General features: G+C 45.5%; 1 protein-coding gene across 7 annotated transcripts in view; it reads right to left on the bottom strand.

The window, feature by feature from the left end:
- Window positions 1-23,941, bottom strand: part of LOC100025642 (UDP-glucuronosyltransferase 1-6-like) — a 149,803-nt gene that overhangs the window by 18,471 nt on the left and 107,391 nt on the right. The window contains exon 1 of one of the 7 annotated variants that reach the window (XM_056820135.1): window positions 22,326-23,290. The exons of 4 other annotated variants lie outside the window; for them this stretch is intronic. In XM_056820135.1, the coding sequence (XP_056676113.1) occupies window positions 22,326-23,189 (864 nt within the window). In that variant the 5' untranslated portion in view covers window positions 23,190-23,290. Of the gene's footprint in view, window positions 1-1,782; window positions 2,737-5,384; window positions 6,301-22,325; window positions 23,291-23,941 lie in introns of those variants that run through there. 2 more of the 7 variants (XM_056820137.1, XM_056820139.1) reach the window with 2 other exon arrangements.

Here is a 23,941-nt window from a genome sequence, read left to right as displayed (position 1 = left end):
ACACGTGAGATGGCTGTGGGGTGATGTGACCGCCAAGAACATTACACAGGTAAGTACGCAGCAGAGACCAGACTGGCCTCAGGTCCTCTGACTTCAAATCCAGGATACCCTCTCCTGTCCCCCACTGCCTCTGTGCTGAATTGTGCTCAGCCACCCAAGTCCGAGGCAAGGGCACGGTGGATAGCATTCTGGTTTGGGAGCCAGGAAGACCTGCGCTTCGGTCCTAACTCAGACAGCTCGCCGGGTAATGCTGGGCTTTGTGAAGCTCCAATCAGGGTGGAAGCGAGGCGTATTATTTTGGCGTTCTGTAGGGGTGGTGAATAGTTGGTGTGAAGGCAGCACCAAGGGGAAAGCCTTGAGGTTCTGCTGCACCAGGTTTGGGTGCTAAAAAGCAACAAAAACAACCAGGGGCAGCTACGTAGCACAGCGGAGAAAGCACCAGGACGGTAGGCAGGAAGACGGGGGATCAAATCTGGTCTCACATATTTCCTAGGTGCGTGCCCCTGGGCATTGACCGAGCACCCACCCTCATGGCTTAGAGTCCCTTCTAAGGCAGACAATAAGGCTCTAAACGCCCCTCCTAAAGCAGAGCCTCTACCCAACATTCAGAGGAGATTATCGGTTTGACAGCTGAGTAAAGGAGGGACCGCAATGGGGAGTCTTGTGGCAAGCAATAAACCAGCTGTGGACTATCGCGATCGTCCAGGTGTGAGATGAGGGCGTGCACTGAGGTGGTCCACGGCAGTGTCAGAGGAGAGGAGATGGGAAGAAATATTAGGGAGAAAACGAAGCTGATTGCGTTGAGGTCCAGGGGATGACGATGGAGAAAAGGCCATTGGATGTGGCGATGACCCGGTCTTTGGTAACTTTGGAGAGAGCAATTTTGCCTGAAAAATACCTTTGGAAGCCCAATTGCCGAATTCAGTGAGAGAAAGGAAAGGGGGCGGGTGCTGTAGGTGGTCTTCTCAAGGAGCTCGGGACAATAACCACAGACAGCTACAGGCAATAATCAGAAAGGCTACATAGAGGAAAAGACGGTATTTGGGGAAGAGGGAGAGGTGGGCATACCTGTAGGCAATAGGGAAGCAAGTAGGCGATAGACAGAGGGAGAATGAAGATTAGGAAGAGACGGGGGTGGTAGAAAAGCCAATCTGCCGGAGAAGAAAGGAGGGAATGGGATCACTTGGCAAAGAAAACTCCCCTTCCTAAAGCCATTGAGCTAGACAGTAGCAGCTCCCAGACTAGTACCAGGCCTCCGGAGATCATCCAAAAGACTTGGGGAGTAAAATCAATGGGAAAACAAAGAAATCATGGCCAAAAGTCATGGTGAGCCAATTGCTTCCCGCTCTCTCCTTAACTCTAGCTTGTGTCTAGTACCTTAGACGCAGCTCTACTAAGTTCAGGGAATATCCTAAAGCTTGTTATAATAGTATTCTTCCTTTGGGGGACAAATTCAGAATGTAGTCCTGCTTTCTCTTAAAAAGGAGATATGCTGGGGGCAGTTGGGTGGCTCAGTGGATTGAGAGGCAGGCCCAGAAATGGGAGGTCCTGGGTTCAAATCTGACCTCAGAAACTTTCCAGCTGTGTGACCCTGGGCAAGTCAGTTACCCCCCCCCCCCCCCAGTTGCCTAGCCCTTACTGTTCTTCTGCTTTAGAACCAATAGTATTGGCTCTGTTGAACTATTGGTTCTAAGGCTGAAGGCAAAGGTTTGAAAAACTGAGGAAAGCTAATTAACCCACTGGGTGGCATCTACAGTGTTGGCCAACCTATCACCCACCAACCTGAGGCAGCTGCTTGTTGCTGGCACAGTTGATGCCCCCAATGAAGACCATATTTGGCATGACTGGTTTAGGATATTCCAGCAAAAAGTCCGTCCTCAGAAGCCACACCGATCCGTGGCTCAGAACATCCACTATACTCAGGTCTCTCTGAAGGAGCTCCGAGGCCAGCCGTGCAAAAGGCGAGAACAACATTAGGCACACGGCATTCTGGGGCAAAGGGTATAGAACGTTCTTTACGCGCTCGAGGAACGTCATCCGGTCTGAGTTCTCTGTGGCCAACCTGGGAACATAGGAAGGAGGATTCGGGCACTGAGTGCCTTCAGCATCCAAACCACAAGGGATCCCACGCAAGAAGTACACAGCTGGGATGGACAGGTACTGGGCTACAATTGCTCCACAGGGAATGGCAGGGTCAGTTAAAACAGCGTCGTATTCGGCTTCCTCCAGGGACTTCATCAGCAACTCGTTATACACTAATTCTGAGCAGAAGCTCCAATGCATGTCAGTAAAGGTCTTCATGGCTGCGATGACAACAAAAATTCTCTTCAGCAAAGGCTCCGATTCAAAGACCTTTTGGAAATTATTGTGCATCAGCTCGTGGAAGCGGTCCTTGCTGAAGGTGACCGGGTACGTCCTCAGGGTGTAAGACGGGCCCTCCCGGATGTGCATGCTCAGCTCTGGAGCCACGACGACGCTTTCGTGGCCTCTGCGACTCAGCTCCTGGACGACTTCCCGCATGCTGAGCCAGTGACTGCCGTCCATGGGGATCACCAGCAGCTTCCCCGCTTGGGCACAGCCCAGGCAGGCAGCGCAGAAGGCTAGCCTCAGCAGAGCCCAGGGCAAACAAGGGAGCCCCATGGCCAGAGTGTGCTCTGCCTGGTCCCTGGCACAATCTGGCCGGTTTGAGCCTGTGCACTTTACCCTGATCTGGCCACCGAAGAAACGAACTCAGTGAGATGAAAGGCAATTGGAAGAGAGACTGAGCTTTTGGTTCTTCGCTATATGATCGACTCCCTTAGATTAATTATTAAACAAGATATCAGTGTCTCTCTCTCTCGCCCTCCTCGGTTCTCTGTGCCTCTAGCCCCCAACATACCCATCTCAACAGTACGTGCCCTCCGAGATCACAGCCCCACAGACACCGGGGCGCAATGGGGTGCAGAATTCCTCATCCAAGCCCCATTTTACCTGAGAGAAAACTGAGGCAAAGAGAGAGGGGAGGACTTGCCCAAGGACTTGGTTTCTCACTCCCGGTATTCTCTCATTCTCATTCTTAACATTTTTGTTATACTTTATCGGATCACTTTCTCCACTGACTGGCCTGCACCAGATTTCATTTGCTCCCATTTACTAAATTATGGTGTGGTGTCTGATCTCTTCAGACTTGGTTGTGTCCCCTCTTTCTCTCCTGCAATTTTGCCTCTTGTTCTGCTCTTTCTCCCTCCTCCTCTCTGCCTTCCTCTTTGACTTTTGGTCCAACGTTCAGTCTGGAAAGACCCCAAGGCCTCTGGAAGCAGCCGATGCTCCCGTGTCAGTTCCTTCGGTAGGTGATCCTCCGTCTCCTGTCTTTGTAACTTGCTCTCCTCAAGTCTACGCCCCGTGTGTCAGATCACGCCTGCTCGGGCGTCATCGAGAGAAATCGAGGTGGTCATGTGACCCGAGTGTCTACTACACTACTTGTTTGCTCCTTTGGACATTTCTGTGTTCTGCGTCAGAACGAGTCCCCTACTCATAATTTATAGTGTCAGAGGAAGACTTGAACCCTTGCCTTCCTGCCTCTAAGGCCGACTCTCCATGTCTTCTACATAACAGTTCCTTAAGAAGCGTTCACTGAATTGAGTTGGCATTACAATTGCAACCTAATCGTGGTCTTTCCCCCAATGCCTGCTCCTCCTCTTCCAAACCCTTTCATTGCTGTTGGTGGCAGCACCAGCCTTGGTTCACAAGCTTCCATAGAGCCTCTCCTCTCCTCCAAGCCCAGTAGCCAGGCATTGCTTATGTCTGACGGCATCTACGTTCCTTTCACCCATCATATCGACCATCTTCTCCCCTCTCACCGATGCTCCAACCCAGTCAAGGTCCTTTTCACTTCTGGGGAGGACAAATGTAAAAGCCTCCTAATTAGTCCACAGTCTGTGGCCTCTTGTCTTTTTTCATCAATAGGATTCCACCAAGTATTTGCGGGTGCCCTGCTGCGTGCAACCAAGTAGGCAGGCACTGAGGATACGAGCCCCAAAAGAAAGAAATGTCCTCACGAAGCTCCCACTCTAGTGGCAAACACAACACGTGGCCCCGTGAACATATACAAGTTGTGTCCAAAGAGAGTATGGGGATCAGGAAGTCCACGTAACGATGGCCCCTTTGTGTGCAACTATAAGAGTTCTCTGGAAGCCTGTGAAAAATACAGAATTATTGACTGCCACGTGCCTAGAGCTGAGCATTTGCTTAGTCTCCCTTGTCTGAACCTTTGGCAAGGAAGGAGCTGGCTTCCAATGCACTAAAATCTGGGTTTCAGACCTGCCTCTTAAACACCCCCATTTTGGGCTCCTGGGCACGCCATTTACCTTTTGTGGCCTATCTAGTTGCAAGCTCCTGAGAAAGTGGCCAGCTTCCACTCAAGCCCTGAAACCATAGGGGGAGCCCTAGCTCTCTCTTTGGCTACAACTTGGATTCCTTCCTGCCTTGGGTGCAATGGGTAGCTCAGCTCTCTTCCAGCTCCACCCTTCTCTCCCTGCCATGCCTCTCACCACTGTGCCCTGCTTCCTCTAGATTGGGCTGGCCTTGTGTCTTTGGCAGCAAGGATCTGCAGAATTCAAGGGCTGGAAGGGGGCTGAGTGGCCCGCTTGTCTCAGCCGTGCCTGAACACAACAGGCCATGGCACATAAGACATGCTTAATGCAAACCTGTTAATTGACAAGTGGTGTAGAGGCTCCAAGAAGCTGCAGAGCTCACCTACGGAGAAAGCTCCAGCTCTCCACCCACCGAAGAGCTCTAATGGTTATACTTTTTTGTTGTAAAGATATTTTTACATGGATTCCATGTGATTCACTTCCTTCCTCCCTAGATAATCTTGGAAGTCCCTTCAGTCTCTGAGCTGGTGAATCTCTGGCCAGAGAACCAAAGGATCATTCGAGAAGCCTACAGTCATGTCAGACATCTCCTTTACTTAACCAACGAGGACAGGAAAGCCAAGAGAAATCTAGTCATGTGACTAAGGGCCTTTCCATCACTGGCAGAAGCAGGACCAGAACTCAGGTCTCCAGATCCCGAATGACCCAAGGATTGGAGAACTGGAGACCATGAAGACACAAAGAACTCACTACGCAGAGAGATTTGCAAACAAGTCAAAGCAAAAGCTGCCGCCCTCTTTATCCCTCTCCAGTCCAGCTCTAAAGCTCTGCCTGAGCCAGGAAATTGCACAAAGATTAGGAAGAAGTCTTCTGGGACCACCTTGGCATCATCTACTGACAGGAGACCCATGAAAATGCACTCTCATTGTCTCCTGAAAACAACATGCTGGAGCCCAAAGACAACCGCCTCCTCTCATTTGAGGAAGGCTCACAACTCGCAGGGCGACGACCACGTACACGCCACATACCAACCTGTGGGAGCTGCTTGGTGCTGGCACAGCTCATGCCTCCAATGAAGACCATGTTGGGCATGAGTGGTCTGGGGTAATCCAGTGCAAAGTCTGACCGCAGGAGCCACACAGAGCCGTGGCTCAGGATATCCGCTATGCTCACGTCTCTGTCAAGGAGTTCTGTGGCCAGTTTGGTAAAGGATGAATACATGATATGGCATGCCACAGAATGGGGCAAAGCATAGAGCATGTTCTTTACCCGCTCTGGGAAAGTCATGCGGTCAGCGTTCTCAGTGAACATCCTGGGGACATAGGACGAAGGGACAGGACAATGGGTGCCCGCAGCTAAGAAATCGCATGGAATTTCGCGGAAGTAATACACAGCTGGAAGAGACAGATGCAGAGCCAAGATGGCGCCACAGGGGTTCACAGGATCAGTCAAAACAGCATCATAGTGGGCCTGCTCCAGGGCGCTCATCAGTTCCTTGTTGGACACTAGGTCAGTACAGAAGCTAGACTGCATGTCAGCGTACCACTTCATGATCTTGGCCATGTCAAAGAATCGCTGCAGGAAGTTCGATGCTTCAAAGAGCGTTTCCGGGTCACCTTGAACTTCTTCAAACTGGTCGTTGCGGAAATTAACTGGAAAGGTCCTCAGGGTGTAAAGAGGCCCTTCTCTGATGTGCATGGACAGCTCTGCGGCCAGGACGACGCTTTCGTGGCCTCTGCGACTCAGCTCCTGGACGACTTCCCGCACGCTGAACCAGTGACTGCCGTCCATGGGGATCACCAGCAGCTTCCCCCCTTGGGCACAGCCCAGGCAGGCAGCCCAGGCAACCAGCCCCACCAGAAGCCAGGGCAAATGTGGGAGTCCCCTGGCCATCTCTTCGAAGGCCTGGATCCTAAGAGAGGTCTGGCAACTCTGCTCCCTCCTGTTACAAGCAGGCAGTTTTGGTAACTGTGTACCATCGTTATCTGGAAATCAAGGAGTGGATCAATGAAAGGAAAGATAATTGGAAGGGAGGATGGACTTTTGCTTTGTCAGATGTATGATGAATCACTTTAGATTAATGATTAAAAAGGCGAATGCCTCCTTCTCCCCTCTGTAGGACTGTGTTTCTCCTCCGGATCAGTCATGAGCCCCTTTTTCTGACCTCTTTTGCTGTGGATGGGATGATGGGATCAGAGACCTAGACTGGAAGAAACTTAGTCCACCCTCCTCGTGCAAAGATGAGAAAGCAGAGACCAGAGTAGCTAAGGGATCGGTTTAGTGCCCCACAGGCAGGAAGCAACCAGAGTAGGATTTGAATCCAGGTTTTAAGACTTATCTCAGTCAAGGCTCTTTCCGATCCAAATTCCTCGTTAGCTCTGAGCCCTTTAGGGCCACAAATGGGTACTAACAGCAGAGCTGCCCAAGAGAACAAAGTCAGTAGCTTTGGCAAGTTCCTTTTAGAGGGGATCCACTCTGAGTGCCACTGAGGGGCCTGGTTTAGTCCCCAAAGCCAGCAGAGTTCCCCACCTCTAAAGATGTTGAAATGGGTGCGAATCCTGCTTTGACCACTGTTTATGACCAGCTGTGACCCTTGTAACCTGTACTTTCTCCTCTTAGATTCTCATCCGTGCACTCTGTATATACTCAGGAAAGCACATCTTGTCCCATCAACGGAAAATGAGCTTCTTGAAGGCAGGAGCTGGGCTTTCGGTGTCCTTTCTACCATCGGTCTTAGCAGGGTGCCCAAAAGAGAGTTAATTCGAAGAGGTGCTTCTTGATGCCTGACACTGCATGGACTGTGGAGGTCGAGGCAGGGGCCGGACCAAATGTTCAGAAGCGTTAACGCTAAGAAAAAGCGCATTTCTGGCAGAAGCGATAATGAATATGCCTCAGATGCCGCAAAAACGCAAATGGTTGTCCAAATACAAATATCCAGTAAAGAATAACCTTCGCGACTTGCCTTCTGCATAGGCAAAAGCCGAATGGGCTTCTCCTTAGGGAGGGATCTCTTCTCAGCTGTTCCCAGAATGCCTAGCTCATAGTAAAGGCTCCCTAAATGCTTGTGGACTGCCTAACTTGCAGCCCTTCTCCTGCTCTTCCTGGAAAAATCTCCTTGGATTGCTCTTGTCTCTCCTACATGCCACCCCCTCCCCTGCTCCCCAGGAAAATCCCCTGCCTATCTGGCTCAATGTCCACACAGAGCAGATGGAAGGGAACTGAAGGGACAGCAAGAGGGGCCGCTGTTCCAGGTACTGAACCCAGCAAGGCCCTCTCCCTTGCAGACGTGCTTGGGAAGTTCCAGGCTGTATCTAGTTCATGTCCCCGAGCCGTGGGCAGAGAACGTTTAGCTCTCTCATAAAGCTTTCTCTGGCTGAGATTCCACACAAGCTCAGTGGCCGTTCAGCTCTCACTTGTCGTTCAGGCTCACAACGCCACGACTCTATGACTGGGGAATCATAGCCTCTGGCCCTTCACAAGCTAACTTTCCAGGTGGCCTCGTTTCGACCTCAGCTCCCTCAACAGACTCTCCATACATGAGGAACGTGTGTCTCCAGTGAATGCCCAGAAGGATTAAGATCCCCGCGCACAGGGAGAGTGCATTTTGGCCATGAATCCAGGGTAACACGCATAACAAATATTCACTTATTGAGTAAACCACCTGAAGATCCACAGAGGGGGACAACATTATGGAAACCGATTTGGAATTGCGTACAAGAAGTTACTAAATCCAGTGGTCCAATTATACGACGGTTATGCCAAAAAGAGAAAATAAAAAGGAGAACTACAGAGAGCGGCTCTTTTTAAAAAGCCTTTTTCTTAACTTCAAGGAAGATCTTGGTTTCCTGAAGGAGACTTGGGAGGCAGGAGGTGGTCGGGGAGACAGGAGGCAGGACACAGTGAAAACTGGCTTTGATGGAGGGGCAGAGAGTCAGTGGAAGAGTAAGGGATGAGAATATTGTCATGAAAACCAAGAAAGAAACAAATAGGAAGGGGAAGAAGGCGACTGGGTCAAAGGCTTCGGAGAGGTCAAGAAGGATGATGATGGAGAAAAGGCTATTGGATCTAGCAATAGCAATAACAAAGTCTTTAGTAACTTTGGAGAGAGAAATCTTTGTTGCAAGATACCTTTGGAAGTCAGACTCTAGAGAGAAAGGAAAGGAGACGTGTGCTGTTGATGGTCTTCTCAAGGAGCCCAGCCACAAAACCATAGACAGCTACAGGCCAATAATCAATAAGGATACACAGAACAAAAGACAGTATTTGGGGGGAAGAGGGAGAGGTGGGCGTGTTTTCAGGCAATAGACAGGAGGAGCATGAAGATTATGAAGAGATCGGGGATGGTAGAAAAGCCAATCTGTTGGAGAAGAAAGGATGGAATGGGATCACTTGGGCAGGGAGAAGGGCTTGACTTGCCACGTAAACTCCCCTTCCTAAAGCCATTGAGCTAGACAGTAGCAGCTCCCAGACTAGTACCAGGCCTCCGGAGATCATCCAAAAGACTTGGGTAGTAAGACTAGTGAGAAAGCAATGGAATAACTGCCCAAAGCTGTTTGCAGGCCAACTGTTGCCCTCTCTATCCTCACTTCTAACTTGTCTCTAGTAAGTTAGAGACTTACATTGTACGAAGTTCAGGAAATATCATAGAGCTTGTAACACTATCATTCATTTGGGGGGCCAATTCACAAGATAGTCTTCTTCTCTCTTAAAAACGGAGGAAAGCTAATTAACCCACTGGGTGGCATCTACAGTGTTGGCCAACCTGTCACCCACCAACCTGAGGCAGCTGCTTGTTGCTGGCACAGTTGATGCCCCCAATGAAGACCATATTTGGCATGACTGGTTTAGGATATTCCAGCAAAAAGTCTGTCCTCAGAAGCCACACAGATCCGTGGCTCAGAACATCCACTATACTCAGGTCTCTCTGAAGGAGCTCCGAGGCCAGCCGTGCAAAAGGCGAGAACAACATTAGGCACACGGCATTCTGGGGCGAAGGGTATAGAACGTTCTTTACGCGCTCGAGGAACGTCATCCGGTCTGAGTTCCCTGTGGCCAATCTGGGAACATAGGAAGGAGGATTCGGGCACTGAGTGCTTTCAGTATCAAAACCACATGGAAGTCCACGCAAGAAGTACACAGCTGGGATGGACAGGTACTGGGCTACAATTGCTCCACAGGGAATGACAGGGTCAGTTAAAACAGCATCGTATTTGGCTTCCTCCAGGGACTTCATCAGCTCCTCGTTATATACTAATTCTGTACAAAAGTTCAAATTAATCTCATAAAGGGTTTTCAAGGTTGCTATCCCATCGAAAATTCTCTTCAGCAAAGGCTCCGATTGAAAGATCTTTTGGGAACTATTGTGCATCAGCTCGTGGAAGCGGTCCTTGCTGAAGGTGACCGGGTACGTCCTCAGGGTGTAAGACGGGCCCTCCCGGATGTGCACGGACAGCTCTGGAGCCAGGACGACGCTTTCGTGGCCTCTGCGACTCAGCTCCTGGACGACTTCCCGTATGCTGAACCAGTGACTGCCATCCACAGGAATCACCAGCAGCTTCCCCCCTTGGGCACAGCCCAGGCAGGCAGCGCAGAAGGCTAGCCTCAGCAGAGCCCAGGGCAAACAAGGGAGCCCCATGGCCAGAGTGTGCTCTGCCTGGTCCCTAGCACAATCTGGCAGGTTTGAGCCTGTGCACTTTACCCTGATCTGGCCACCGAAGAAACGAACTCAGTGAGATGAAAGGCAATTGGAAGAGAGACTGAGCTTTTGGTTCTTCGCTATATGATCGACTCCCTTAGATTAATTATTAAACAAAATATCAGTGTCTCTCTCTCTCGCCCTCCTCTGTTCTCTGTGCCTCTAGCCCCCAACATACCCATCTCAACAGTACGTGCCCTTCGAGATCACAGCCCCACAGACACTGGGGCGCAATGGGGTGCAGAATTCCTCATCCAAGCCCCATTTTACCTGAGAGAAAACTGAGGCAAAGAGAGCGGGGAGGACTTGCCCAAGGACTTGGTTTCTCGCTCCCGTTATTAACTTTTTTCTCATACTTTATCTGATCTTTTTCTCCACTGACTAGCCTGCACCAGATTTCATTTAAGTTCTTGACTAACTCCTTTATGATGTCATTTCTGCTCCCATGTAACTTGACTTGTCTGCTCCATTGGACATGGTTACCCCCTCTTTCTTTTTAGTAATTCTCTCTCCCATATTCTGCTCTTTTTCTCCTTCCTCCTGTCTGGCTTTCTCTTTATTTCTTAGTTTTATTCTTGAATAACCCCAAGGCCTCTAGAATCACCGGATGTTCACTTGTAAGTTCCTAAGATATGTGCTCCTCCTCCTCCTCCTCCTCCTCCTCCTCCTCCTCTCTTTGCTGCCTGTTCTCCAGAAGTCTAACCAGTGAGTCTGAGATCCTACCTGCTCAGGTATTACAAAGAGAAGGTGAAATGGCCTTCGGTCCCTTCTTGTCTGCTCCTCTGAACACTTCTGCTTTCTGGGTCAGGATGACGTCCCAATTTAGAATTCATTTTGCCAGAGGAAGACTTGAGCTTTTGCCTTCTTGATTCTCTATCAACCCTACACACTTCTATGTCTTCTACATAGCCATTTCTGAAGAAGTGCTTCTGAATTGAATTGGCATGACCATTGAAGCACAATTCATTATGTTTTCCCCAACAACCACCCCTCCCACTGCAAACTTTTTCATTCCAATTGGTGGCAGCAGTAGCCTTCCAGTCACCTGCATTCACGAGCCTGGATTGAGTCTTTCCTCTTCGCCAATCCCAACATCCATTCATTTCCACGTCTTATGGAGTTATATTTATCCTCTTACCTCCCCTCATGGAGCCTCCAACTTGGTCCAGGCCCTTTCCATGTCTTGCCTGGACAATTGTAAGAGCCTCCTAATTAGTCTGTATGTAGTCTGTGACTTCTTGCCTTTCCTCACCTATATGATTCCATAAAGCATTTGTGGGTTCCCTGCTATGTGCAACAAGGTACTGAGGACACAAACACAAAAAGAAAGCAATTCCTACCCTCATGAAGCTGATACTCTACTGACAAACACAACATATGGACCTACGAATATATGCAAAAAGTGTCTAGAGAGGAAGTTTGGGGATCAGGAAATCCACGTAAAGGTGGCCTGTAAAGTGGCCATTGTCAAGAGATTCGTGAAAAAGCCCAGAATTACTCAATGCTAGAGCTGAGCAAACCGGGGGCTCTTTTTCATTCCAGTGGTAACATGAAGAAGTGTTTTGAGTTGGCTTGTGGGTTTGGCTTTTGAAAGCAAATGGAATCCCCTTACTCTAATCTGATTAGGATTTCCTCAATTCATGTTGGTTCGGGGGATAAGTGATTGATGGTGGTTTGAAGAGAGTTACGATTGATAGGAGACATTCCAATTGGCAGATAAATCATGATTATCATTATACTACTATGAAGCATCACGAAGAAGGCAAATTCATATGGACATAAGGCAGCTCAGATAGTGGATTATGGGAGCACATGGTTGCTGCAGAGGTACTCTTCATTCCCATGAATCGCTTCCTGCGTGAGCTTTCCTTTCCTCCACAACTGCCTTATCTCTTAGGATACTGTGGGTCAAACATTAACACTTCTGACCTATAGTGGGTCCTGAGATGTAGAGAAAGATTGATTGAGAAATATTTGAATTGCCCGAGAGCCAAATCTTTACGCTGTTCATGTTGGAGGGGAAGGTTCACTGGGAACAACTCGGGGAACTGATTTAGTTCTCGTTGTCAGTGACTTGGGGCTCCTGACTTATGTGCGTTGGGAAAGCCTAACCAGAGTTGACTACTGATCCTGCCTCGATGACTCTTTGGGACCAAACCACAGGCTGGTCTCATTCACCTGCTCTGATGTGCCAGATCAACTGACCAAGCATCCGTCAGCACAGGGTGTTTCCTTTATGGGCTGTTCGTTTTGGAGTACAAATGGCTGTCGTTGAGGAAGTAGCCCCCATCCCAAAGAGGTTGAGCTTAGGGTTCTTGATCTTGTAAGCCTGTGACTTTCCTTTGTACTGGGCAGATACCTGGCTGCCCTCTGTCTCTCCTGTTATGCTCGATGAGCTCCCAGAGGGCAGGAGCCATTTCACATTGGTTTGGGTATTTACGGCACCTCATGAACATGGGAGGCACTTTATAAATGCTTGTGGACAGCCCCTGCCTAGAAAACCCAAAGAGAGAGGCGTAGCTGGCAGACAAGACCATTTCCTCGTTTCAGAAATGTTCAGAAGTTTCATCATAAGGCAGGCCCGATTTCTTTCCAAATCTGTAATAAATATTTGTCAGGTTTAGCGCCTCTAAAATGAACAGACCAGGATGAACAAAGAAGGAAAGAATAACACGTTGGTGCTCCAGTCTACACAGGCTTTGTGTGGGAATTAACTATCTAGGAGGCCACCGGATCCTGGAACTCTTACATCATAGGGCTCACTGAGGCCCGGGGCTAAATTTGCCAGCACTGCAGGCGACATTCCTGACCAAAAGAAGTCAGCTGTGTGACGGGTGGAAACGGAGGGGAAACCCTGGCCAATTGGAGGATCTTGGGGGAGCGTTTGGCCTGAGCTTGCAAAGCCAATGTGTGAGGCGGGCTCACTCTCTCTGCCATTTGGGGGTTCGTGTGGGGAGCTCTCTCCCAGCGTCCCGGCTGCGTGTGAGCCATCTCTAGCAAGTAACAACCGCCTGGTGGAGACCTTGCAGGGAATTCATTAGATCAATCGTTAAATTAAATTAATTGACTTCATTAGATTAATCATTAAAATCAGAGTCAGAGAGTCGTGTGGGAAGATCGCCGAATAGGGTTTAAGAATTGGGGAACTTGGTGTCTTGGACTCCAGTCCCTTCCTGAACTCGGGTCTTCTCCTTGGCTGTCCGGCCTGACCCTGTGGCTAGCTGGGCTGATGGGAAATCTAGGCCCTGCTGAAGCAGAAGTGACCCAACAGGAGCTGCTGGGAAATTGGGCTGCTTGAATTTCCTTCTTTCTCTCTTCTCCCTCTTCCCCAACAAATGCTCCAAGATCCATTGGTGGACGTTGCACGGGCTCCCCCTGGTGGAGGGAATCACGTTGCCTCCTTTGTTCCTGTGCCAGTCTTTCTGCATAAACTCCTGGAATGGTTCTGCACTTTCTTGGGCACCACCATCTCCCTGGTTCCCCAGGAGGGAACAGCCTCGGTTCACTCCAGGCAGCGCTGAGGTAGTGTCTGCGCAGGATGAGAGAAGCCTGGGACTGAGAGCACAGGCGCTGTCCAGGGTCCTGGCCACACTGCCAGCAGCCCTAATGCCTGCATCCCAGGTCTTGAGGGGTGAAGGTCCTGCTGCCTGTGCTTCCAAAGCAAGAAGGAGAGTGGGTGCTTGCAGGCAGGCAGGGACCCCAGCGAGCACAACTGTCTGCTCGCAATGTCGGAATTTCTGCTCACAGCACAGGCTGCAAAGTGAATGGGGGAGCAGAGCCTCGGCCCTGGTTCAGAGAGCCTGGAAGGGCTCCGGCACCAAAGTCACCATCACAGCCAAGACACCAACTAGTCAGCTGTGTTGGCTGCCAGAATTTTAGGACTTAGTAAGCAAAAGAGAAAGAACAGAGCAAAAGGAAGAGAATAAGCGAACTACTTTGGGGACAGAGAAGACTGAGAGCCACAAAGACACTTTGGGACCACTGAGGAAAAGCAGCCGAATAGGCAGACCTGAACCTCCACTCTGAAATCCCTTGGCAAGGCCACGTGTTGAGAGAACACCGGCCCTGGTTAGGAGCCAAAGTGAGCTCCAAGGCCGCAAGGTAAGCTGCCTGGCCAGGCTCCTCAGACAAGCAGTATGTGCAAGGCCCGAGACTGTGAAGCTGTATCTTCCTAGACACATATATGCCCAAACCAAAAGCCCTTTGTATTCTGGGTAGAACTGAATTTGCACCAGCATGGTTTCCCTCCTCATTCCATTGGCTCATTCTGATGAAATGCCTATGAGCCCTGATTGGCTCTCCATGATGTAATGTTTTCTTGGTAAAATCATCTATTTATTGGACCTCTATTCTCAATGAAGGACAACCTGTTGCATGAAAGGCCTGGTTTTCCCCTGGAGCCCATATAACTCAGGCATTGGGACTCTTGCGCCCTCTCCTGCCTGTCTTTGTTTCTCTGTCTCTCTGTAACTCTGTCTGTCCTCTTTGGCTTCTCTGAGCTGGCTCTCCCAGAAGCCAACAATTTTCTGCCTTTGAGCTGGCTTCTCAGCAGCTGCTGGTAACACAGACCAGGGTTCAATTTCAGATGAGGGAACAGTTAAAACACCTTCTTTTAAACATCAAAGAGAAATGTAAAATGATTACAGGGCCTAAAAGAGTTTTTGGAGGAGCTCAAAAAGGAGTTTAAAAATTAAATGAGCGAGGTTGAGGAAAACTTAGAAAAAATAAGAGCAATGCAATAAAATTATGGAAGAAAGTTCATTCAATTGGGTAGAAATCCCGAAACTCACTGAAGAAATAACTCATTACAAATTAGAAATGGGGAAGGAAAATCCAATGACTTCTTAGGGCAACAAGAAATAACAAAGCCAAATCAAAAGAATGAAAAATTAGAAGAGAATTTGAAACATTTTATCACAAAAACAACTGACCTGGAAAACAGATTGAGGAAAGAAAATAAAAGAATTGTTAGACTAGGGGGCAAGCTAGGTGCATAGAGAGCAAGGCCTTGGGTTCAGATGTTCTGGGTTCAAATCTGACCTCAGACACATCCTAGTTGCATGATCCTAGTCAAGTCAACTAACCTCAATTTCCTCACCTTTACAACTCTTCTGCCTTAGAAGCAATATTTAATAATGATTTTAAGATATAAGATAAGAATTATCAAAATACCAGAAAGTTAAGATTAAAAAAAAGAATTTAGACACATAATCCAAGGAATTATTTGGGGAATTTTTCTGGAAATTTTTAGAAGTAGAAGTAAGAAATTAGAAGAACCCAGGAGCAGCTATGTAGCAGGGTAGATAGATTACAAGCCTTGATTTGGGAGGCTATGGATTCAAAGCTAGCCTTAGACACTTCGTAGCTATGTGACCCTGGGCAAATCACTTAATTCCAATTGCCTAAGATATAAACTAAGATAAGTCATCTGGAAATAGAAAATAGTGTCTTGAAAGCCAAAATCAACCAGCTTGAAAATGAGGTATAGGAGATGAAAGATGAGGCAAAGAGGATAAAAGATGACATCCAAAGAAAATCAGACCAGAAGGAGAAGGATGACCAAAAAGTCAGGGATGAAATTCAGTCTTTAAGAACCAGAATACAACTAAAATTAAGTGACCTCATAAGGCAGCAGGACACTATAAAAAAAACCAAAAGAATGAGAAAAATTGAGGAGAATATGAGGCATCTCATTCACAAAACAGAAGATTTAGAAAATCACTTGAGGAGAGACAACTTAAGAATCATTGGTCTACCAGAAGACCACGACAAAAGAAAAAGCCTGGACATAATACTACAGGAAATTATCCAAGAAAACTGCCCCAATATTCTAGAACAAGAGGGAAAAGTGGAGATTGAAAGAATCCACAGATCATCCCTTGTATTTAATCCCCAACTGACAACACCCAGGAATGTTATAGCCAAATTCAAGAACTACCAGACCAAATAAAAGACATTACAAGCTGCCAAAAAGAAGCCATTCAGATGCCATGGAACCACAGTGAGGATAACACAGGATCTGACTGCATCTACACTGAAGGACTGAAAGGCGATATTACAGAAAACAAGGGAACTAGGTCTACAACCAAGAATCAACTACCCAGCAAAACTGACTATATTCTTACAGGGGAAAGTATGGTCATTTAACAAAATAGAAGAATTCCAAGCATTCGTAAAGAAAAGACCAGACCTGAACAGAAAATTTGATGTCCAAGTACAGAACTCAAGAGAATCATCAAAAGGTAATCAAAAAAAGGGGGGGAAAAGAAAAACAAAACAAAAACCTTTTTAAAAAAGACCCAACAAGTTAAAATGATATGCATCCCTATAAGAAAAGAGGTCATTAGTAACTCTTAAAAACTGTTATTACCTCCTGGACAACTAGAAGAATTACACATAGAAGGAACAGGGACAAACTGTATAGGATGAAATGACAAGATATAAATATGTATATAGATATATGTATGCATAAATACATATACACACACACACACATATATATATACACAACTAGAGCTTAAAAAAGAGGTGAATACTAAAAGAAATGGTAAAAGAAACAAGAGGGGGTAAATTTGTCACAAAGAAGCTCATGGTGGGATGGGAGAGAACATCAATACACTGGAAGGGTAAAGAGGTTGAAGATAGGAAATACTCAATTCTTATGTGCATTGAAATTGACCCAAAGAGGGAAGAACAATCCAATTCATTGGGGGCAGAGAATAGATTTGCTCCCTATAGGGAAGTAGAAGGATAACAAAGGCAGGGGGGTAGTTTTAAAAAGACTGCAAAGAAAATAAGGGGGGATGAAAAGGGAGGGGGTAGAAAGGGAAGTAAAATAAGGGTGGGAAATAGGGGGACTGATTAAAAACAAACATTGGTGTAGAAGGAAACAGTGAAAGAATAAAAGGCAGGACTAGGAGTAGAAATCAAAATGCTGGGAAATACACAGCTAGTAATCATAACTCTGAATGTGAATGGAATGAACTCACCCATAAAATGCAAGCAAATAGCAGAGTGTTTTAGAATCCAAACCCCTACCATATGCTGTCTATAAGAAACACACATGAGGAAGGTAGATATGCATAGGGTGGAAGTAAGAGTATGGAGCCAAATCTATTGGGCATCAACTGATAAAAGAAGGCAGGAGTCACAATCATGATAACTGACAAAGCCAAAGTAAAAATAAATCTAATTAAAAGAGATAGGGAATGTAATTACATCCTGATAAAAGGCAATATAGACAATGAGGAATTAACAGTATTCAACATGTATGCACCAAATGGCATAGAATCCAAATTTCTAAAGGAGAAACTAGTGGAGCTCAAGGATGAAATAGATAGAAAAACTATACTGGTGGGAGATCTGAACCTTTCTCTATCATAGACTAGACAAATCAAACCAAAAAAAATAAATAAGAAAGAGGTAAGAGAAGTGAATGAAATCTTAGAAAATTAGAGTTAATAGATATGTGGAGAAAAATAAATAGGGACAAAAAGAAATAAACCTTTTCAGCAACACATGGTACATTCACAAAAATTGACCATGTATTAGGGCATAAAAACATTGCAAAGAAGTGCAAAAGAGCAGAAATAATAAATGCAACCTTCTCAGATCACAATGCTATGAAAATAATAATTAGTAAGGGTACAGGGAAAGGTGAATCAAAAATTAATTGGAAATTAAACAATATGATTTTCCAAAACCAGTTAATTAAAGAACAAATCATAGAAATAAATAATTTCATTGAAGAAAATGACAATGATGAGACATCCTCTCAAAACCTATGAAATGCAGCCAAAGCAGTACTCAGGGGGAAAGTTATATCCTTGAGTTCATATATTAACAAACTAGAGAGGGCAGAGGTCAATGAATTGGGCATGCAAATTAAAAAACTAGGAAGTAAACAAATTAAAAATCCTCAGATGAAGACTAAATTAGAGATCCTAAAAATCAAAGGAGAAATTAATGAAATTGAAAGTCAAAGAAAGAACTATTGATTTAATAAACAAGACCAGAAGCTGGTACTTTGAAAAAACAAATAAAATAGACAAAGTACTGGTCAATCTAATTAAAAAAAGGAAAGAAGAAAACCAAATTGACAGTATCCAAGATGAAAAGAGAGACCTCACTTCTAATGAAGAGGAAATTAAGGCAATCATTAAAAACTATTATGCCCAACTATATGGCAACAAATATGCCAATCAAGGTGATATGGGTGAATATTTACAAAAATATAAATTGCCTAGACCAACAGAGGAAGAAATAGATTACCTAAGCAACCCCATATCAGAAAAAGAAATTGAACAAGCCATCAAAGAACTCCCTAAGAAAAACTCCCCAGATCCAGAGGGATTCACAAATGAATTCTATCAAACATTCAAAGAACAACTAATTCCAATATTATACCAACTATTTGACAGAATAAGCAAAGAAGGGGTTCTACCATATTATTTTATGACACAAATATGGTACTGATTCCAAAGCCCGGCAGGTCAAAGACAGAGAAAGAAGACTATAGACCAATCTCCTTAATGAATATAGATGCAAAAATCTTAAATAGGATACTAGCGAAAAGATTCCAGCAAGTCATCACGAGGGTTATTCACTATGACCAGGTAGGATTCATACCAGGAATGCAAGGATGGCTCAATATTAGGAAAATCACCAACATAATTGACCATATCAACAAGCAAACCGACAAAAATCACATGATTATCTCAATAGATGCAGAAAAAGCCTTTGATAAAATACAACACCCATTCCTATTGAAAACACTAGAAAGTATAGGAATAGAAAGGTCTTTCCTAAAAATAATAAACAGTATATATCTAAAACCATCAGCAAACATCATCTGCAATGGGGATAAACTAGATGCATTCCCAATAAGATCAGGAGTGAAACAAGGATGCCCATTATCACCTCTACTATTTGACATTGTACTAGAAACACTAGCAGTAGCAATTAGAGAAGAAAAAGAAATTGAAGGCATCAAAATAGGCAAGGAGGAGACTAAGCTATCTCTCTTTTCAGATGATATGATGGTCTACTTAACGAATCCTAGAGAATGCACTAAAAAGCTAGTCGAAATAATCAACAACTTTAGCAAAGTCGCCCGATACAAAATAAACTCACATAAGTCATCAGCATTTCTATATATCTCCAACACAGCTCAGCAGCAAGAATTAGAAAGAGAAATTCCATTTAAAATCACCCGAGACAATATAAAATACTTAGTAATCTATCTGCCGAGACAAACACAGGAACTATATGAACACAACTACAAAACACTCTCCACACAATTAAAACTAGATCTAAACAATTGGAAAAACATTGATTGCTCATGGGTAGGATGAGCTAACATAATAAAAATGACAATCCTACCCAAATTAATTTACTTATTTAGTGCCATACCCATTGAACTACCAAAAAACTTTTTTTTACTGAATTAGAAAAAACCATAACAAAGTTCATTTAGAAGAACAAAAGACCAAGGATATCCAGGGAAAACATGAAAAAAAATGAGGGAAGGTGGCCTTGCAGTCCCAGATCTCAAACTATACTATAAAGCAGTGGTCATCAAAACAATTTGGTACTGGCTAAGAGACAGAAAGGAGGATCAGTGGAATAGACTTGGGGTAAGTGACCTCAGCAAGATAGTCTATGATAAGTCCAAAGATCCCAGCTTTTAGGACCAAAATCCACTAGTTGATAAAAACTGCTGGGAAAATTGGAAGTCAATGTGGGAGAGATTAGGTTTGGATCAACACCTCACACCCTACACCAAGATAAACTCAGAATTTGTGAATGACCTGAACATAAAGAAGGAAACTATAAGCTAATTAGGTGAACACAGAATAGTATACATGTCAGACCTTTGGGAAGGGAAAGACTTTAAAACCAAGGAAGAGCTAGAAAAAAATCACAAAATTTAAAATCAATCCTTTTGATTACATCAAATTAAAAAGGTTTTGTACAAACAAAACTAATACATCCAAAAATTAGAAGGGAAGCAGCAAATTGGGGAACAATCTTCATTACAAAACATCTGACAAATGTCTAATTATTCTAATTTATAAAGAGCTAAACCAATTGTACAAAAAATCAAGTCATTCTCCAATTTATAAATGGTCAACGGACATGAATTGCCAATTTTCAGTTAAAGAAATCAAAACTGTTAACAAGTACATGAAAAAGTGTTCTAACTCTCTTATAATCAGAGAGATGCAAATCAAAACAACTCTGAGGTATCACCTCACACCTATCAGATGGGCTAACATGACAGCTATGGAAAGTAATGAATGCTGGAGGGGATGTGGCAAAGTGGGGACACTAATTCATTGCTGGTAGAGTTGTGAATGGATCCAACCATTCTGGAGGGCAATTTGGAACTATGCCCAAAGGACGCTAAAAGACTGTCTGCCCTTTGATCCAGCCATTGCACTGCTGGGCTTGTACCCCAAAGAGATAATAAGGAAAAAGACTTGAACAAGAACATTCATAGCTGCACTCTTTGTGGTGGCCAAAAATTGGAAAATTAGGGGATGCCCTTTAATTGGAGAATGGCTGAACACATTGTGGTATATGTTGATGATGGAATACTATTGTGCTAAAAGGAATAATAAAGTGGAGGAATTCCATGGAGACTGGAACAACCTCCAGGAGCTGAAGCAGAGTGAAATGAGCAGAACCAGGAGAACATAGTACACAGAGACTGATACACTGTGGTACAATCAAATGTAATGGACTTCTCCATTAGTGGCAATGCAGTGATCCTGAACAATCCGGAGGGATCTATGGGAAAAACCACTATCCACATTCAGAGGAAAAACTGCGTGAGTAGAAAAACAGAAGAGAAACAACTGCTTGATTACATGGGTTGGGGGTTATGATTGGGTATATAGATCCTAAACAAACATCCTAGTGCAAACACCAACAACATGGAAATAGGTTCTGATCAAGGACACATGTGATACCCAGTAGAATTGCGTGTGGGCTGTGGGAAGAGTGGGGGGGGGAGAGAAATATTGTGATTATTGTTACCAAGGAACAATGTTCTAAAATGACTAAATAAATTAATTCAAATTTAAAACAAAGAAAAAATGATTAAAAAACATTTAAAATTATTTTGACCTGTAATGGGGGGAGAGGAATATTCTTTTTAAAAAATAGCAGAGCTGGGATTAAAAATTAGATCACAGATCCAAAAAGAATAAATAGAAAGAGAGCTAGGAGGGGTCTTGGAGATCATTAAGTGCAAGTGTCTCATTTTGCATAGAGCTGGGACAGGAACCTTGACATTCTATACCCTCCTTCCTTCCACCTTCCTGCTCCTCATCCTCCCCTGTAAAGACGGGATTAACTCTACTCTACTTATTCTTTAGATTTTACCCACCAGGAATGTATAGACCCTCATTTAAGGATTAAGTGAGGGGGGGAGGTCTATGACCCATATGTGCCAGTAAGTGACAAATCAAAAACAACTGACTGCCCTGTGGGCAGTCTGAAGCAAAGTTAAAGCCGCCATTGGTACATGTAAAGGTGGACCAAAGGCACAGGAAGTGACACAACGAACTGCCTTTAAATTTTGAGGTCACTTCCTGTGAGGGAGTCTTCACCTTTGAACTTGGCCTTGGAGGAGCTTGGGCTTGAGACCTCAGACTGCTTCCCTTTGGACTGACACGTGGGTGAGTGAAAAGGGCTGCCTCCATTTCTTTGGCTTTTCTGGAGGCACTAACCTCCAGAGAGGCCCCTCATCTTGCAGGAGGCCTCGTGGCTGGAAGCCTTGTTTAATTAATCCTCTGTGCCCCCCCCCCTTTGCTGGGGCCCTGCCTGGTTTGAACCAGGTCGGAGTAGCTCCCTCTCTCTCGTTATCCTTACTTTTTTCTCTCTATTTCTAAATAAAACTACCATAAAAGTCCTTCTGACTTGAGTAATTCACCGGAATTTAGTAATTCAATTCCTGGTGATCAAATTCTTAAATATTCAGTCCGACCACCATTTTTACCTCTTATACTCCAGTGATGGTTCTGGCTATTTCCCTCATTGGAAATGCCACCCCCTTCTCTACTGGACCCCAGTTAGCCAGTCCATCCACTGGGCTAATGTCTCCTCTGGCCAGAACAGCAACAGCATGGTTGGCCAAGTCAGAGACAGGGAAAGGTACTCGCCACTCGTTCAGCTCCATGCACGTCTGTTGGAGCCAGCAAGCACCCACTGCAGAGCAGTTCCTATGCAGGGGTACGAGGTGGGAAGCATCGAAGAAAGCCAACATCACAAACCTGTCTTAGTTTTTTCCTTTGTTTGCAGTTTATTCCTCCAATGAAGGCCATGTTGGGCATAATGGGTCGGGGATATTCAAACACAAAGTCGTACCTCAACAGCCAGATGGATCCTTTGGCATAGAGGGCTGGCAGAGCCACCTCTCTCTTTAGGAAGTCCGAAGCAATCTTTAGGTACTTAGTGTACAAGTCCTTAAAGAGAAGCGACTCTAAGTCGGCCACCAGGAAGTTTATGACTCTCTGGAAGAAGGTCATTTGGTGGGAGAAGGCAGTGTAGCATCTGGGGATATAAGACACGGGGTTGGGCGTCCTGCTCATTGCATGTTCCAAAGCACAAGGAAAGCCCCGGAAAAAGTAGACAGAAGGGATGGCCAGATGCTCCGCCAGGATCACTCCACACGGCAAAGCTGGGTCTGTCAAGAGGGCATCAAACTTGCTTTCTTCAAGGTATCTGATGGTTTCCTGCTCCTTCAGCAGGCTGTCACAGTTGAAGAAGAACAGGTCAATGATGTGCCGATTATTACAGTACTCGGCCCAGGCTGTGCCCAGGAAAGATCTCTCGTCAAAGAGACGGTGACCAAAGGTCTGAAAGCGCTTCTCCAGCTCTGCCTGGGAGTAGGAGACGGGGAAGAGCTTTCTTTTGTAGAACTTTGATTCTTTGAGAAGCAAATTGACGTCAGGCGCGAGGACCACAATTTCATGGCCCTTCTTACTGAGCTCTTCAGTCACATCCCTCATGCTGAGCCAGTGACTTCCATCTATCGGGAGAACCAGGAGCTTCTCACTTCCAGCAGTGTCCCAGAAGGCCAAGAAAAAAAGGCTTCCAACTCCCCAATACAAGGGGAGGCAACTGTAAGCCTTCATCTCGGAGAGGAAGCCAAAGCCCGCTTCTTTTTCCAGAGCTCTGGAAGAGCTTTTGTTTCCAAGCAAATCTGTGCAGTGTAGAACTGAATTCTTGTATTTGCCCCAAATTCCCTTTGGGAACTAAGTCCACACGTTAATATTTATCTTTCACTAGACATGCAGAGTCATGTTGGCAAATATGACCCTTGCCTGAAATAACAAATGCCTCATTTCAACACCCAGATGGGCCCCAATGCCAAGTCGGAAGGCTTGTCCTCAGCCTTGCCTTGGGCAGCTCCTTGGTGGGTAAAGAGGTATATAAACTCTCTGACAAGTTGACAGCAGACATAGAACTAGCTGAGTTAGCTAATCTGATGGATGGCAGTCAAATCCAAGTAGACCACCATGGCCTGAAGGAAGGGGCTGTAGGATTCAAAAATATCATATTCAAGAGACATAAACCTCAAGCCTTGTGATCCTTTGACCAAAAAGAAATCATCCATGCAAGTCCCACTTGGGAGACATTTGGCTTAAAAAAGAACCTGGTAGTCTTAGTGGATCTCAAACTCAACGAGAGTTGGGAGAGGGAAGCAGATGCAAAATAATGGAAACAGCTTCTTCCAAAGAACTCCACTATGTAGCTGCAGCTGGAAGAGACGAAGAGCCTCGTTTTGGGTGCCCTTGTCATCACATTTTGCAGTATCATACCCAGGTCTGGGTGTCACATTTTTGAAAGAGCAGTGACCAACTGGGATGGGTCTCGAGAAGGGATT

The sequence above is a fragment of the Monodelphis domestica genome, chromosome 2 (assembly GCF_027887165.1).
Source record: "Monodelphis domestica isolate mMonDom1 chromosome 2, mMonDom1.pri, whole genome shotgun sequence".
Classification (NCBI taxonomy): Eukaryota; Metazoa; Chordata; class Mammalia; order Didelphimorphia; family Didelphidae; genus Monodelphis; species Monodelphis domestica.
Note: the sequence above shows the minus strand (reverse complement) of the source record. Positions and strands in the feature narration are given on the sequence as shown.